Below are 15,953 nucleotides of genomic sequence, written 5' to 3'. Positions count from 1 at the left end.
TAAGATATGGAAGCAACCTAAATGTCTATAAACAAAAGATGTGGTACGTATACACAATAGAATACTATTCAGCCACAGAAGAGTGAAAATTTGGCATTTACAACAACACGGATGGGCCTGGAAGGTATTCTGCTCGGTGAAATATGTCAGACAGAGAAAGACAAATACTGTATGATATCACTTATATGTGGAGTCCAAAAACTAACACAAACTCGTGACTATAGCAAAAAAGAAACAGGCTTAAGATATGGAGAGGAAACTAGTGGTTACCAGTGAGGAGAGGGAAGGGGTAGAGGGTTAAGAGGCACAAACAATGATGTATAAAATAAATAAGCTGTAAGGATATATAATATGACAGGAATTATGGCCAATATTTCATGATAATTATAAATGGAGCATAACCTTTAAAAATGGTAAATCATTATGCTGTACACCAGAAACATCATAGTGTATCAACTATACCTCAATAAAGTACAGTATGCAGTAAGCATCTGTGTGCTAACACTATAGTAGGCACTGGGACATTCACCCATTCCTCAGTAGATCCCAACTCTTATGATCCCAGAGCCCACAATCCAACACTGGTCTCAGGCCTCAGGATACGCAGATGACACCACCCTTATGGCAGAAAGCGAAGAGGAACTAAAGAGCCTCTTGATGCAGGGCAAAGGGGAGTGAAAAACCTGGCCTACACCTCAACGTTCAAAAAACGAAGATCATGGCGTCCGGTCCCATCACTTGATGGCAAATACACGGGGAAACAATGGAAACAGTGACAGACTTTATTTTCTTGGGCTCCAAAAAGCACTGCAGATGGTGACTGCAGCCACAAAATTAAAAGATGCTTGCTCCTTGGAAGACAAGTTATGACAAACCTAGACAGTGTATTAAAAAGCAGAGACATTACTTTGCCAACAAAGGTCTGTCTAGTCAAGGCTATGGTTTTTCCAGTAGTCATGTATGGATGTGAGAGCTGGACCATAAAGAAAGCTGAGCACTGAAGAATTGATGCTTTTGAACTATGGTGTTGAAGACTCTTGGGAGTCCCTTGGACTGCAAAGAAATCAAACCAGTCAATCCTGAAGAAATCAATCCTAAATAGTTGTTGGAAGGACTGATGCTGAAGCTCCAATACTTTGGCCACCTGATGCGAAGAGCCGACTCATTAGAAAAGACCCTGATGCTAGGAAAGACTAAAGGCAGGAGAAGGGGATGACAGAGGATGAGATGGTTAGATGGCATCACCGACTCAATGGATATGAGCTTGAGCAAGCTCCAGGAGATGGTGATGGACAGGGAAGCCTGGCATGTTGCAGTCCATGGGGTCGCAAACAGTAGGGAGACGACTGAGTGACTGAACACCACCACCTTGACTTTAGCCCAGTGAGACTGATTTGGGGACCCCTGACCTCCTGAACAGTAAGAGAATAAATATGTGTTGATTTAAGCACCAACGTCTGTGGCAATTGTAACAGCAGCCACTGGAAACTAACACATATAATTTCGTTAGTGAGCTCCCTGGGCATGGGGGTACTCTGCAGTCTAGCTCCCATGCCCAGCCCAGGAGGGGCTGGTGATCAGAAGCCTGATTAGCTGTGACTGTGCCAGGCATGTTTCCGAGCATCCCGGCCCCTTCCCAGGCTGCTCAGTTAAGTGGGGGGCACAGGTCCCTGCCTCCTTGCCTCCCGCCAAGCCCACTCTGGTGACCAGAGACGTATTGTCACTGGGCCTGAGCCCTGCTTGCTACATACAGTTCTCAGGGACTAAGCTACACTCTGACCCAAAGCAGCCACATTGCCACCTCCCTCCACTGCTGGATGGGCCTCTCTGAGCCCCTCTCTCTCCTCAGAAGGGTGACATCCTGTTCTGGGCTCTGATACGGCCAAGGGTGTCGTCATTAAGGCAACGCAAAGACCTACTAAGAGACAGCCTTCATGTGTCCACCCCATGGGCCTCCCCTTCCTCTGGCTCCTCCTCCATCTGTCCCTGACCCATCGCTTACTTGCCACCCTCAACATCCAGGCCTCTGTCAGCTTTGGCTCATCCTACCATCCACAGTCGCGTCTTCACCAGGGAGATGGCAGACGAGCCAGGCCAGGATCTGGGTCTCTGGCAGTGGCCCCCACAAGCCCACCCAGCCCCTGTGGTCATCAATCCAGAACTCAAACCCCTCCGTTTGCGCCCAGCGGATTCTGCATGCCTGCAGCCCTGCCCTTGGGCCAAAACCAAAGATCTGTAAGGTGCCCAGCCTAGAATCAGGCTGGCAAGAGTGGCTGGGTTCAGGCCCTGCTCACCTCTCTATGCAGAACGGCCTCCACTAGAATGCACCAGCAACCTGCTTCGCTCAGTCCGGTCCAGCCCCGCCCTCTTCCCTCAGGACTCAGCCAGACACCAACAGGGGCCAATCTCTTCTTCTGAGCCGGAAAGTGTGACTTCTCAGGGCAACGGCGGCCCTGTCTTAAACTTTTACGGGTTGGAGGACTACCTGTGGCCCCACCTAGTTACTGGTGATTGGTGTTTTCACACTGTCCCAGCAGATATTCTCAATCTTGGCCAATCACTGCAATCACCTGGGTGTGGGGATGGGAAGGGGGAACAAAAACTACTGGGTCTGAATCCTACCAATGAGTTTGATGATGGCGGGCAATTGCCAGGCTGTGAGAGTTTTAAAGTCTCCCCAGGGGATTCTAAAATGCAGCTTAAAACGACTGATTTGGAACTTGTGGAATGTGTTTTCAAGATAACAGGGCTTCCAAAGTGATTCTAGGCTTGAGGACTGGAGTCCAGGCAGCTCGTGCTGTTTTGAGGCGGGTGGCACCGGGCAAGTGAGAGGTGGTGCTGGAGGCAGGGCCGGTTGCCTGAGCAACCTGTGGCCCTTGGTCTCTGGGTCTGGAAGGTGTCCTCTGTGGGCCTAGAAAGCAGTGAGGGGGCGTTCACAGTGCGGACGAGGAGGAGGGAAAGAGGAGAAGAGAAGGGAGGAGACAAGCTGTCCCCATCAGTGTGGTGACTTCTGACATGCTCTGACTCAATGCGGAGGGAATTTCACAGGGCAACAGCAGATGATATTTGCAGCGAAGATGAGCCATTCCCTTTGGTTGAAGCCAAATTCCAAGGGCAACTGGGGCAAGTGAGTGGGAGGGGAGAGGACCAAGGGATGCTCAGGGAAGCCAGGGCAGGGACCTCGAGAAGCAAGCATCACAGTGGTCCACGCAGGAGGCCAGAGGGACCCTGGAGAGAAGGCCCCTTGGGGATGTGGGATAAACACCACATTCCCTTCCATCTCTGGGCTTTTCTAACTCAGTCTGGACCTGTCACCGGATGCGCACAGTGGCTGTAGCTGCTAGGTGTTAATATCCCCTCTGGGAGCTCAAGCTCAAAGTCAGCCCAGGTCTGTCCAGTCTCTCCATGTCGGAAAAGACAGGAGGAGGCCCTGCTCTTCAAACGCTGTCCCGGTTTTAGGCTCGTGGCAGGAAAAAGCCACCCAGAATCCCTCCGGGCTATTTGGGAACGCCTCCCACTACTTGTATGAAGTACTATTTAAAATGCTGGAAGATGTCAAAGAGCGGAAGCAAACACTGCTCTCCTCACTGCCGGGCGCAGCCAGCCCTGCTGCTAGTACCTAGGGCACAGCTTCTGTCATATCACCCGAGTCACAGAGGAGGCAGAGGGCTGTGTTACGGACAGGGGCAAGGCTGCTAGGGAGGACAGTACTGAGGTCCCCCCGGCTCCAGACAGACGACGGAAGCCATGGAGCCGAGGACGACGTTAGTGCAGACTCAAGACTCCAGGGTGTCCGGGTGGCCCTGCAGAATGTTCTCTCGCCGTTCCACCTCCAGCCGACGTCCTGGCAGGCCTCCCAAACCCCTTTCTTGCAGACCAGGCAAGAGCCATCCCCTGCTTCTTATGCTGAAAGGGTCTTCATTCTCTTCTAGAACATGGGAGAGCTGCCCTCCACCCCACCTACACACAAGACGCAGCTGGGCCCCTGCAGCTGTGTCTGTCTGCCCCAGGGGCCGAGGCCCTCCTGGCCAGATCTGGAGGGACCAGGGTGGACCCCTGACCCAAGCTGGCCAACTAGATTCTCTCTCCTGGGAACCCGGCAGTGGAATCAGGAGGGGCTGGTGACATTCTTCAGGGCGTGACATGAACAGAAAGCAGTGTTAGACCCAACACAGCCAGCCTGAGGGAGAAACAGCGGGAGGCTGAGGGAGGCAGGGAGGAACCGCTCCCGCTCACACCCCTGGGTCGCTCTGCTGTCTGGAGATACCCCCACAGACGTGCAGCACAGTCTCCCTCCTGCCCCTGCCAGCGTGAGGGTTCCCCTGACCTTCCACCCACAAGCCCCAAAACAGATGTGATCACCGCTCACCTCGCTCCTTCTAGAGCCCTGCCCCCACTGCCCTGAGCGCCAGGCACAACCTGGCCCACTGATCCTGGAGAAAACGCCCTCTGTCAGAACCGCCAGCATTACCTTCTGATCCTGCAGGGGCCTCTGACCCACTTGGAGAATAAAGCTGCCCTGTGGCCATCTGCTGATCAAAGTGGGGCAAGAGCAGCCACCCGAGGCAGCCGCCTCATCCTCCAAGGGGCCATTTTCTGCTCTGAAGGAACACAATGCAGGGAGTCTCTTCCATAAAAACAAAATGTGGATAAACCCAGATGGGAGATGCAGGCCTCCCCTTCCTTGTCCCCAATGCCTACTTTACAATGGTATTTATAAGACTAGAGAACTGGGTTTTTCTCAATATAATAAAATATAAGGATTTATATTAGATTTTCTTTCTTTTAGTTAAAAAGATTCCTTCCTATTACTGATGAATGACTCTGTAGTCTCCCCATCCTTCCTTTCTCCTGACGTCATTTCCCGAGCCCATGCCCTGGCTGGAGTCCGTGAGCAGTGCTGACTGCTGGGCCTGTGATCTGCGCCTCGCCCAACCCCTTCCTGCTCCGCCTGCACCCTCCACTCTAGCTGGGCCTGTCTCCCTCTGTTCCCCTCCAGCAAATGTCTCTTCCTGCGTTTCACTCAAAAGGGTTCCTTACCCTCCACCTTCTTCCCTCTCCTCTCTGCCTGTCTCAGTCTCCTGGTCCCAGGGGTGCCAGCCAAGCTGCCGACCGCATGCAGCCACCCTTCCCCACTGGGGCAGTGCTGCCCTGTCTCTGCTGAGCGCCTGGGGCCCTCGATGTCAGGATCGCTCCTCCATGCACTGGGCACAGTAATCTCGCAGTTTCCTGAGCCTAGGGTGTGTCTTCCCGGTGGGACTGCCGTCCACATGACAGCCACCCCTGAGCCGCACACACAAGGTAACCAGGAAGAGGTTCTTGGCACGGTTCTCAAAGCCTTCCTTGAGCCGGAAACTATTCCAAACTACCTTTCTGGCCTTGTCTCCCCTTTAACCCACCCTAAATTCAGTCACATGCTTCGTTCATCTTTGTCTTAACCTCCACTCCCCACCCCCAGCACAGCGCCTGGCCCGGAGCATATCGTCAAAATATTTTTGTTAACTTGAAACCACAAATGCTCATCAGGCTGAAGCAATATTGTTCTTTTCAGGGAGATGAGATAGAGAAAAAACTATTGGGTTCCCGTCAAGTTCAGGATGGCCCTTGTTGAAGCCTCCAGGAGTCCAGGAGGAATGACCACCTCAGTGCAGTGGAGACTCAGCTAGAGAGCCCAAGGCGGCAGAGCCCAGCTGACACCTCAGGGCCCGTCTGGGTGCTGTGAGAGCAGTCCAGGGACACACCCTCTGACAATACACAGAGAGAGCATATAATTTACTGTTCAAACCAGGAGACTTCTGAGAGGGAACTGGACATTTTGCTGGAACTATTCCAGATAAGTGGGCTGGTTGGTCAGGCCAGGCAATCGAATATGGTCTGTGGTCAAACTCTCCTAAAGAGGAGACAAAACAGAACTTACTAAAAACTCAAGAGCTGCTTAGGGCCAAGGTGGGGTTTATTTATTTTAAAAGCCAATTGTGTTATTGAAGAAAAGGCTGTGTTCTCGGCCCATTTTGGCTATGGTGCGGGGCTGCTTGGGGAATTGTGCTGAAGCTGTATATGCTCCCGGGCCGGGGGTTTTCTGAAAACACAGCAGAGAACAAGTGATGATATAGTGACACCAGAACCTAGAGCCTCCTGAGCTCGGCTGTAGACTCGGGCGTGGCTGGCAAACCCCCACAGAGGGAGACGAGGGCTGCGCTGGTCCGGGCTGAGGCCTGTGCACCTGAGAACTGGAGCCTGTCCTCAGCTCCTGTCCCAGGAGGCCTGCCCCAGTCCCCGGCTTTCCCCAAGGCTGCAGAGATGCTGAGAGAAGGGCAGACAAGCAAGCGACAGCCCAGGGGAGGCGGGCTCACTCTTCCTCCACACCTCAGGACACTCTTTCTTTGGGGCACCCCGTCCCTGTGAATGCCAGTGCCCCCAGTGACTTCACTCTAGTGGTCATGGGTTGGAGAGGATGGATTCTGAGCCTAAACAGTCGACCTCAGAAGCCCAAACTCCTGCGTTTCCGTCATCTTCCCCAGTACAAACAGTGAGATGCAGTACTACCAAGGCCCATGGCCCTCAGGTGCGAGGGATGGATGAGTTCTCATTTTGAAAAGCCCTGTTTTCACTTTGATGAAACGCCTGATAAATTCAGTTCAGTTCAGTCATGTCTGATTCTTTGCGACCCCATGGACTGCAGCACGCCAGGCTTCCCTCTCCATCACCAACTCCCAGAGTTTACTCAAACTCATGTCCATCGAGTCGGTGATGCCATCAACCATCTCATCCTCTGTCGTCCCCTTCTCCTCCTGCCTTCAATCTTTCCCAGCATCGGGGTCTTTTCCAAGGAGTCAGTTCTTCGTATCAGGTGGCCAAAGTATTGGAATTTCAGCTTCAGCATCAGTCCTTCCAATGAATATTCAAGACTGATTTCCTTTAGGATTGACTGGTTTGATCTCCTTGCTGTCCAAGGGACTCACAAGAGTCTTCTCCAACACGACTGTTCAAAAGCATCAACTCTTCAGCACTCAGCTCTCTTTACAGTCCAACTCTCACACCCATGCATGACTCTTGAAAAATTATTCAACCAATTATTTAAACAAAGCTCCTCTTATGTCATGGTAAGATGCCAATGAATGTCATTCTCGTTGATTTCTTAGGTCAGTGTTGTCTATGCTGAGGTACACGCAATATTCTTGAATACCCCAAAATTTTATCTTAGAGAGACAACGGTACCTCTATGTATGGTTAAGGAAAGGGTCTTAATGTCAGACAGGCCTGGATTCAAGTCCTATGGATTCAAGGCCATGTATCCAACCATGAATGGCTCGATATGACACATGCTTCCTACTCCTCACCCATCAAATGAGGTTTTGAGGTTCATGGGGGGCCCCTAGGGACAGACAGCACCTGCCAGGCTGGCAGCAAGTACCACTCCACACACCAGTCACCACCACTATTATGAGTCCCTATTTTCACCAGCTTGTCACTGCCATCCTTCCCTGCAGTTTGCTATCTCTGCAGGAAGCAGAGAGAGTACAAACAAGATTACCAGAGCGGTCAGCCCAGGGTGCACGAGGTCAGCTGCCTGCAGAAGCTGCTTTAAATGACAGGATGTTTCCCTGGCCAAATGCAAAGGAGCAGCTTGGGAATCTAATCAAGTCCTGGCCAGACGTCAAAGGAAGCTGAAGCCCTTGTTAGTGCTCTTAATGAGGAAGCTGCCTGTGTGTGGAGTCCAGGAAGGCCAGTGCCTGAACAGGAGGTTCGGGGGCCTGCACCCCAAAAGGCCATCCTTCGGGAAGCTGCCGGCCGCAGTCCTCAGACCTTGCGAACATCCAGCTCTGTCCCCCAACCCTGATGTCACTGCTACCAAGCAAACTCCGCTGTTTTTTGGCTTCCTTCCTAGTTTCCTACAAGGGGAGACGCCCCACGGAGCACCGGCTCCAGACACCAGCCCCCTCGCTAGACACTTGTAAAGGAATACCACCACCTTCCGGCTTCTCCATCAGTCTCTTGGGATTTTGGTTAGCATGACTCCAACTTCCTGAAGAAGCTCAGCCCTGTGAGCTTGACTGAAAATCTGTTTGGATCATGATCATGCCACTAGGGTATGAGGATCTGCTGAACAGAACCACTAGCCTCCAGCTGTCTGTCTGTCTGTCTGTCTGTCTTTAGTCTTTCCGGTAGGGCCTCCCCAATCTTCCTCTGGAGAAAGACCGAATTAACCATCTCAAATCCGGCTACAAACCAGTGAGTCTGGGGGACTTTCAGACTGAGGAACAACAAGGCCACAGGAATGAAAACTTTAAATAATGAAACAAACAACCCAAGCCACATTCATAAGCTCCATGTTGTGCTTCTGCCATCTTTCTTGGTCTCCTCTAGGCCTCCGAGGCTCTCACACCCTCCCAGAATCTACCTCCTTGCATATCTCCATGGACTCGAGCCTCTTCCCTGTCTGTCCTCAGTCCTCGGGGCAGGATGATGGGTCAGGACTCAAGAGTCTGCTTTGGTTCAAAGATAATGCTTCTGCTGTGACTTTCCGTTCCCAGAAGGCACACGCACAGCACGGCAGTTCTGTACGGGCCCACCGCTGGCCTCTATTTGTTAGAGGGGTTTCCCCACAAAGCAGCCAGGACATAACGTTGATGGCTAATCCCTGTGCTGGCTGTTCTCACCTGGACTCATAATTCAGCCATGGTCTTTGGGCCTGGAGTCACTTTAAGCCTGAAGCTGGCTGAGGGCTTATCTAGTGAGCTCGATACTCTGCTGCCTTATCAAGCAATCTTAATGTATATACACTAGAACTGTGGGGCTTCCCAGTGGTAAAGAACCTGCCTGACAACGCAGGAGACATAAGAGATGCAGGTTCGATCCCTGGTTTGGGAAGATCCCCCGGAGGAGGGCATGGCAACCCATTCTAGTATTCATGCCTGGAGAATCCCACGGACAGACGAGCCTGGTGGACTACAGTCCATAGGGTCACAATGAGTAGGACACAACTAAAGCAACTTGGCACACACACGTGCACACTAGAATTGTATACAACTCTATGGCTCCCATCCCATTCCCAATGCCCACTCCACCCCCGACCCTACCCCCCGCAGCAGCCACAACACCTACAACCATATCTGCCTTTTAGGACACTTACTGAACAGGCAGGCAAGAATCGAGGTACTCTGGATTGAAAACAAGAAGTTACAGAACCTGCTGAAGGTATTTTCAAGTCATAATGACCCGGTCCTGGGCCTTCACGCTGTAGAAAAAAAAAGTTTTTGTTTCATAAATAATGATAGCTGATATATTTTGATGTTCTACTTGTCTTTTACGAATAAACATATGAATCAGTGTGATATGGTAGAAAAATCCCCGGACTGGGACATGGAAGATCGTGTTAAGGTGTGCCCTGGCACCAGGCACTGTGAAATGGGAATAATACCTGCTTTTCCTGCTTTACCTGCCTTGTGGATGACTGTGAAGACTGCAGGGGAAAAGACATGTGGAAGTCTCCCCTCTCCCTGCCTGGATACCCTCGCCTCTCCCAGGCCCCGTGCCCACACCAGCAGGTCTCACTCCATTCTTGTCCCTCTGCTGATGGTGACTTACTGCTCTGGGCTGTTAGTTTTATAAAACACACTTATTCCTTCACACAAATGCAGCATATGTTCTCTTAGTCCCCCAAAAAAGTATTCATAGCAATTCACTGCCCTACATAGAATGCCATGCGATTAACATAAGTAGATGAACACAATTTTAAAAAGACAAACAGCTCAATAGAAAAGTTAGCAAAAGGCAACTTACAGAGAGGAAATGCAGTGAGGAAACTGCGAGTGAGGCGGGCGGAGCTCTAAGGTCATTAATAACAAACTCACTGGAAAAGACCCTGATACTGGGAAAGACTGAGGGCAGGAGGAGAAGGGGACGACAGAGGATGAGATGGTTGATGGCATCATTGACTCGATGGACATGGGTTTGGGTGGACTCCGGGAGTTGGTGATGGACAAGGAGGCCTGGCGTGCTGCAGTTCATGGGGTTGCAGAGTCGGACACGACTGAGCAACTGAACTGAACTGAAGTTCTAATTAAAAGAACAATGAGATATACTTTTGTTGGGGTCAGGAAAGAAAGAAAGAGATAAAGGAAGGAAAAAAGGAAGAAGGGACGGGGAAGCCAAAACCTTTTGCGGGGGTAGGGGTATGGGGGTGGGTGGAGCCCAGGGCACGCACAGCTTGGCTTGCAGGATCTTGGTCCCCAGATTAGGGATTGAACCTGCGCCACCACAGTGAAAGCCCCAAATCCTAACCTCCAGTTGATTCCCAAGGAACTAAAACTTTATCCACAGTGTGGATACTCCTACATGACTCTGGCAGAACTGTTAATTTGATTAGCCTTTCTGAAGCATAATTTGGCAAGCTTGAAACAGCTTAAAAACACATATACCTATCCAAAGGGGGAGAAAGAAAAAAGGAGTCTGGTTACTCCTGATTGTTTCAGGAATCCAGAAGACAAACAATGAGTTCTGAGCCCAGATATGGCAGGAAAATGAATACAGCCCAAACACCACAGTAGATAATGTAGACAAACTGTTAACCTTTTCTTCCTTTCTAGCAATTCATTTCCTCTCCCATTTTCAAATACCAGTGCTATTCGACAGAAAAAAAAATCTTTCTGGCATGATGTTTTAGATCTGTCTCTGAATAACGCAGGAACTAGGGGAAGTAGGTGGGGGTGTAGACTGGCCAAGAGCTGGTCATTTTTGAATGGGTGAGTACATGCGAGTTCTGTCTATGCTGCTGCTGCTGCGTCACTTTAGTCGTGTCCGACTCTGTGTGACCCCATGGACGGCAGCCTACCAGGCTCCCCCGTCCCTGGGATTCTCAAGGCAAGAACACTGGAGTGGGTTGCCATTTCCTTCTCCAATGCATGAAAGTGAAAAGTGAAAGTGAAGTCGCTCAGTCATGTCTGACTCTCAGCGACCCCATGGACTGCAGCCTACCAGGCTCCTCCGTCCATGGGATTTTCCAGGCAAGAGTACTGGAGTGGGGTGCCATTGCCTTCTCCGAGTTCTGTCTATATGGTATATATATTTAAAGTTTTCACAATACAAAGTCAAAGACAATATACATTTGTTATTTTGACCCAGCGATTCCATTTTTAGGAATTTTTCCTAAGAAAACAATTGAGGATGTGTACAAATATTTGGTTACAAAGACATTCCCTACAACACTGTTTCTAAGAGTTGAAAAATCAGAAATGAAAGAAATGACCAATGACGTGTGCCTGGTTAAATAAATTGTGATTCTTCCATCCAGTCATACAAGCTGATGAATTTCTATGGACATAAAGTCTACTCCCAAATATCATTAAGTGAACAATACAAGCTTTTAAAAATGTGCATTAAAAAACTGGGAATGGAATATTCACCGACAGCAGTTTTCTCCAGGTGGTGACATGTTGAGTAAAAAGAATTTTCTTTTTTTTTTTTTCTTATTGGCTGCTTCTAATTTTTCTATGATGGACTTGAGTGTTCTCGAAATAAGAAAAAAAGTTATACTTGATGCATAGATAAATGAATATGGGAATTGAGTAAGTGAAAAAGGGGGTAGGGAAAAAAGATAAAATGAGCATAAAGATTAGAACAGAAATGTATCCAGTAAGATCCTGTAACACATGAGACTGAGCCGCAGGTTAGCCCAATGGATTTGGCTGAATAAGCACCCAAATGTGGCCCCTCTGCAGGATTTAAGAGCAAGGCTTTCAAAACCCTGTTTTCCTTCTGTGGCACAGCAGCACAATTAGGGGTGCCATTCTCAATTATCCACCACGAATGAAGTCTGTTATTATCAGCCAAGCATAAGTCTGATAATCAAGGGATGTGTCTCATCATTCTACAACTCATGGCAAAGAGATGAAACAGCAATGTCTTCAACCTGATGCATCTGTGGGACAGAGACTGCTGTCAGGGCAAGGCTTCTTCACTAGAGAAGTCTGAGCCACCATAAGCACACAGGATAGAAAGTCAGGGGAGTCTGGACAGGAATGGTTTGCACAGAGTCCCCTTGGTTCGGCCATAATAAATGCAAGTTCTCAAGCTGGAGTGGCAGCTGGGGCAAAAGATGCTGCTGAGGGTGTCACCACTGACTCCATGTCTTTGACATCCAATCTGTGGGATGGCTAAGAAACGCTGTGAACACTACCCTTTCCCCAGAAGCCTCATGTGGCTTTCACTTCTAAGCTTCTAAGTCATGAGCTGCTTAAGAGTCCAGGTGCCAGGCCTCGTGAAGCCCTGATATGTGCCCATACCATCCAGCGGCCTTCCTGCATGTGCGTGGTCATCTGAATCAAAGGGCCTAAGACTCGGGACAGAAAGAAATTACTGAATGCTATTTGCCCCCCATGTGTCACATGGGACCTCTTAAGTGGGGAATATTAAGGAAGTTGATGTAGGCCCAAGTTCTAATTCCAGAAGCCACAGGAATCCTGTTCTAAGTGAGAAGTAATGATCAGGCCAGGGTACTGCAATGGGTGGGAAGCAGCTTCAACAGAGTTCCTGTTTCTGCCCCATCTGAGGACGGTGGGCAGAGTGGGAAGAGCTGAAAGGAGAGAAGAGGGCTTGGTCCAGGATGGCTCTGAATGTGAAGAGAAATGGACTCAGTTGAACAGCGGGGTGGGGGTGGGGGTGGTAGAGGGGGGTGGGGGGGTGAGGTGGGTTCAAAACAAAGAGGACAGGGAGAAGACATATGGTATGAAGACATGCTATGGCCTCGATCTTGAACTTCTTATTTGGTTCCCATTCCATGCACCATAATGCTCAGTACCATTGTAGGCATCTGCTAAAGCCTTCCCACCACTACCTCCAACCCTCCAGGGCTGAGAGGATGGGACTGGCTTATGTATACAACACTGCTCAGGAACTGAAAGGTGCCAGGTACCTCTGAAAGACTGTGTGAGGGTAGATGAAGTTATCCCAAGATGTATACTGAATTAAGTTCTCCAAAAATCTATAAATCCTCTGAGTTTTAGGTGTGTTTCATTATGCTGAATGACGTTCCCTCAAAATTCTTAAGACCTGCGGATTTGGAGTCCACAGTATCTCACAGTGTGACCTCGTCTGGAAATGGGGTCACTCCTGACTGTAGCCACAAAATTACAAGATGCTTGCTCCTTAGAAGGAAAGCGATGACAAACCTATTCAGCTTATTAAAAAGCAGAGACATCACTCTGCTGACAAAGGCCCATATAGTCAAAGCTACAGTTTTTCCAGTAGTCGGGTACAGATGTGAGAGTTGGACCATAAATAAGGTGAGTGCAGAAGAATTGATGCTTTTGAACTGGGGTGCTGAAGACTCTTGAAGAGTCCCTTGGGCAGCAAGGAGATCAAACCAGTCAATCCTAAAGGAAATCAATCCTGAATATTCACTGGGAGGGACTGATGCTAAAGCTGAAGCTCCAATACTTGGGCCACCTGATTCAAAGAGCCCACTCACTGGAAAAGACCCTGATGCTGGGACAGAGTGAAGGCAGGAGAAGGGAGCAACAGAGGATGAAGTGGTGGGACGCATCACCGACACAATGGACATGAGTTTGAACAAACTCGGGGAGGCAGTGAAGGACAGGGAAGCCTGGTGTGCTGTAGTCCACGGGGTGCAGAGTCAGACACAATTTAGTGACTGAACAACAACAACCAGATACACTACGTTAAGATATGGTCATTACAATGGACCCTAATCCAATGCCTCTTGGTGCTGGGAGGTGTCAGTACTTCAGTCCAGTCGCTCAGTCATGTCCGACTTTGCGACACCATGAATCGCAGCACGCCAGGCCTCCCTGTCCATCACCAAACTCCCAGAGTTCACTCAAACTCACGTCCATTGTGTCGGTGATACCATCAAGCCATCTCATCCTCTGTCGTCCCTTTCTCCTCCTGCCCCCAATCCTCCCAGCATCACAGTCTTTTCCAATGAGTCAGCTCTTCACATGAGGTGGCCAAAGTACTGGAGTTTCAGCTTTAGCATCATTCCTTCCAAAGAAATCCCAGGGCTGATCTCCTTTAGAATGGACTGGTTGGATCTCCTTGCAGTCCAAGGGACTCTCAAGAGTTTTAAGCTATTTTCCTTTTAAAATCATAAAGCTAAAGGGAACCTAGAAAGAGCACATAGTCTGTCTCTATTGATCCTAGACACAAACAATTTTCAATGAATCATACTTGAAAAGAGAAAAAGTCAGAGATAAAGTAAAATGTATAGCCCCCAATGTCTATATATATATACACATGCAAAACATAAGAAATACACAACACAAACTGAAATTACTAGACATGGTGGTAAAAAGGATCTCATCCAAATTTGGTGGGGTGGATGGTGTGATAACTGGACCACACTGCCCAGGAGAAAAGAGGTGCCCCAGCAAGGAGGGGAGAGCCCTGGGTGGAGGAGGGCACAGAGAGGAGCTGGGCGTGCCTCTGTGGGAATTCAGGAGGAGGCATGTGGCAGGGTGTACACTCAGGAAACTCTAGAATTCTGTAAGAATACGTCTAAAGGTTCAGAGGAGAAAGGAGACAAGTATGCTGGTGGATAGGGTAGAACTAAACTCGGCAGGGGCCAAAAGTTATCTACATTTGTGAAATTAAAAATTGACAGTACTGGGGCTTCCCTGGTGGTCCAGTGGCTAGGACTCTATACTCCCAATGTAGGGGGCCCAGGTTCAAACCCTGATCTCATGGACTGCAACTAAGACCCAGCACAGTCAAATAAACAAATAAAAGTAAGTTTGAAGAGTTGATGGTATCTCTGAACTCCATACTTCTTAAAAAACCCTAGTACATCTGTAGTTATATTTGAAAAGTTATATTTTTCTGTATGCAGGTCAGAAAGCAACAGTTAGAACTGGACATGGAACACAGACTGGTTCCAAATAGGAAAAGGAGTACGTCAAGGCTGTATATTGTCACCCTGCTGATCCCCTGAAGAAGGAAATGTCAACCCACTCCAGTACTCTTGCCTAGTAAATTCCATGGATGGAGGAGCCTGGTGAGCTACAGTCCATGGAGTCGCAAAGAGTCAGACACAACTGAGAGACTTCATTTTCACTTTATTTAACTTATATGCAGAGTAGATCATGAGAAACGTTGGGCTGGATGAAGCACAAGCTGGGATCAAGATTGCCAGGAGAAATATCAGTAATCTCAGATATGCAGATGACACCACGCTTATGGCAGAAAGTGAAGAACTAAAGAACCTCTTGATGAAAGTGAAAGAGGAGAATGAAAAAGTTGGATTAAAACTCAACATTCAGAAAACTACGATCATGGCATCTGGTCCCATCACTTCATGGCAAGTAAATGTGGAAACAGTGGAAACAGTGGCTGACTTTATTTTGGGGGGCTCCAAAATCACTGCAGATGGTGACTGCAGCCATGAAATTAAAAGACGCTTGCTCCTTGGAAGGAAAGTTATGACCAATCTAGACAGCATATTAAAAAGCAGAGACATTACTCTGCCAACAAAGGTCTGTGTAGTCAAAGTTATGGTTTTTCCAGTAGCTGTGTATGGATGTGAGAGTTGGACCATAAAGAAATCTGAGCGCTAAAGAATCGATGCTTTTGAACTGTGGTATTGGAGAAGACTCTTGAGAGTCCCTTGGACTGCAAGGAGATCCAACCTAAAGGAGATCTCCATCCTAAAGGAGATCAATCCTGAGTGTTCATTGGAAGGCCAATACTTTGGCCACCTGATGTGAAGAGCTGATTCATTTGAAAAGACCCTGATGCTGGGAAAGATTGAAGCCAGGAGAAGAGGGGAAGACAGAGGATGAGATGGCTGGATGGCATCACCAACTCAATGGACATGAGTTTGAGTAAACTCTGGGAGTTGGTGATGGACAGGGTGGCCTGGCATGCTGCGGTCCATGAGGTCGCAAAGAATCGGATACGACTGAGCGACTGAACTGAACTGAACTGATTTTTCCAAAAAT

The 15,953-nt window shown here is 49.0% G+C and overlaps 1 protein-coding gene across 6 annotated transcripts in view; it reads right to left on the bottom strand.

Annotated features, from left to right (window-relative positions):
• Positions 1–6,207: 6,207 nt before the first annotated feature.
• The window catches only part of STPG4 (sperm-tail PG-rich repeat containing 4), a 35,932-nt gene continuing 26,186 nt past the window's right edge, over positions 6,208–15,953 (bottom strand). For 2 of the 6 annotated variants that reach the window (XM_070379624.1, XM_005895631.2), the window contains one exon: positions 6,208–9,238. In XM_070379624.1, the coding sequence (XP_070235725.1) occupies positions 9,077–9,238 (162 nt within the window). In that variant the 3' untranslated portion in view covers positions 6,208–9,076. The remainder of the gene's footprint in view (positions 9,239–15,953) is intronic. The other 4 variants (XM_070379622.1, XM_070379623.1, XR_011466087.1 and 1 more) reach the window with 4 other exon arrangements.

The sequence above is a fragment of the Bos mutus genome, chromosome 11, assembly GCF_027580195.1.
Source record: "Bos mutus isolate GX-2022 chromosome 11, NWIPB_WYAK_1.1, whole genome shotgun sequence".
Classification (NCBI taxonomy): Eukaryota; Metazoa; Chordata; class Mammalia; order Artiodactyla; family Bovidae; genus Bos; species Bos mutus.
This window is presented reverse-complemented; position numbering and strand designations above follow the sequence as displayed.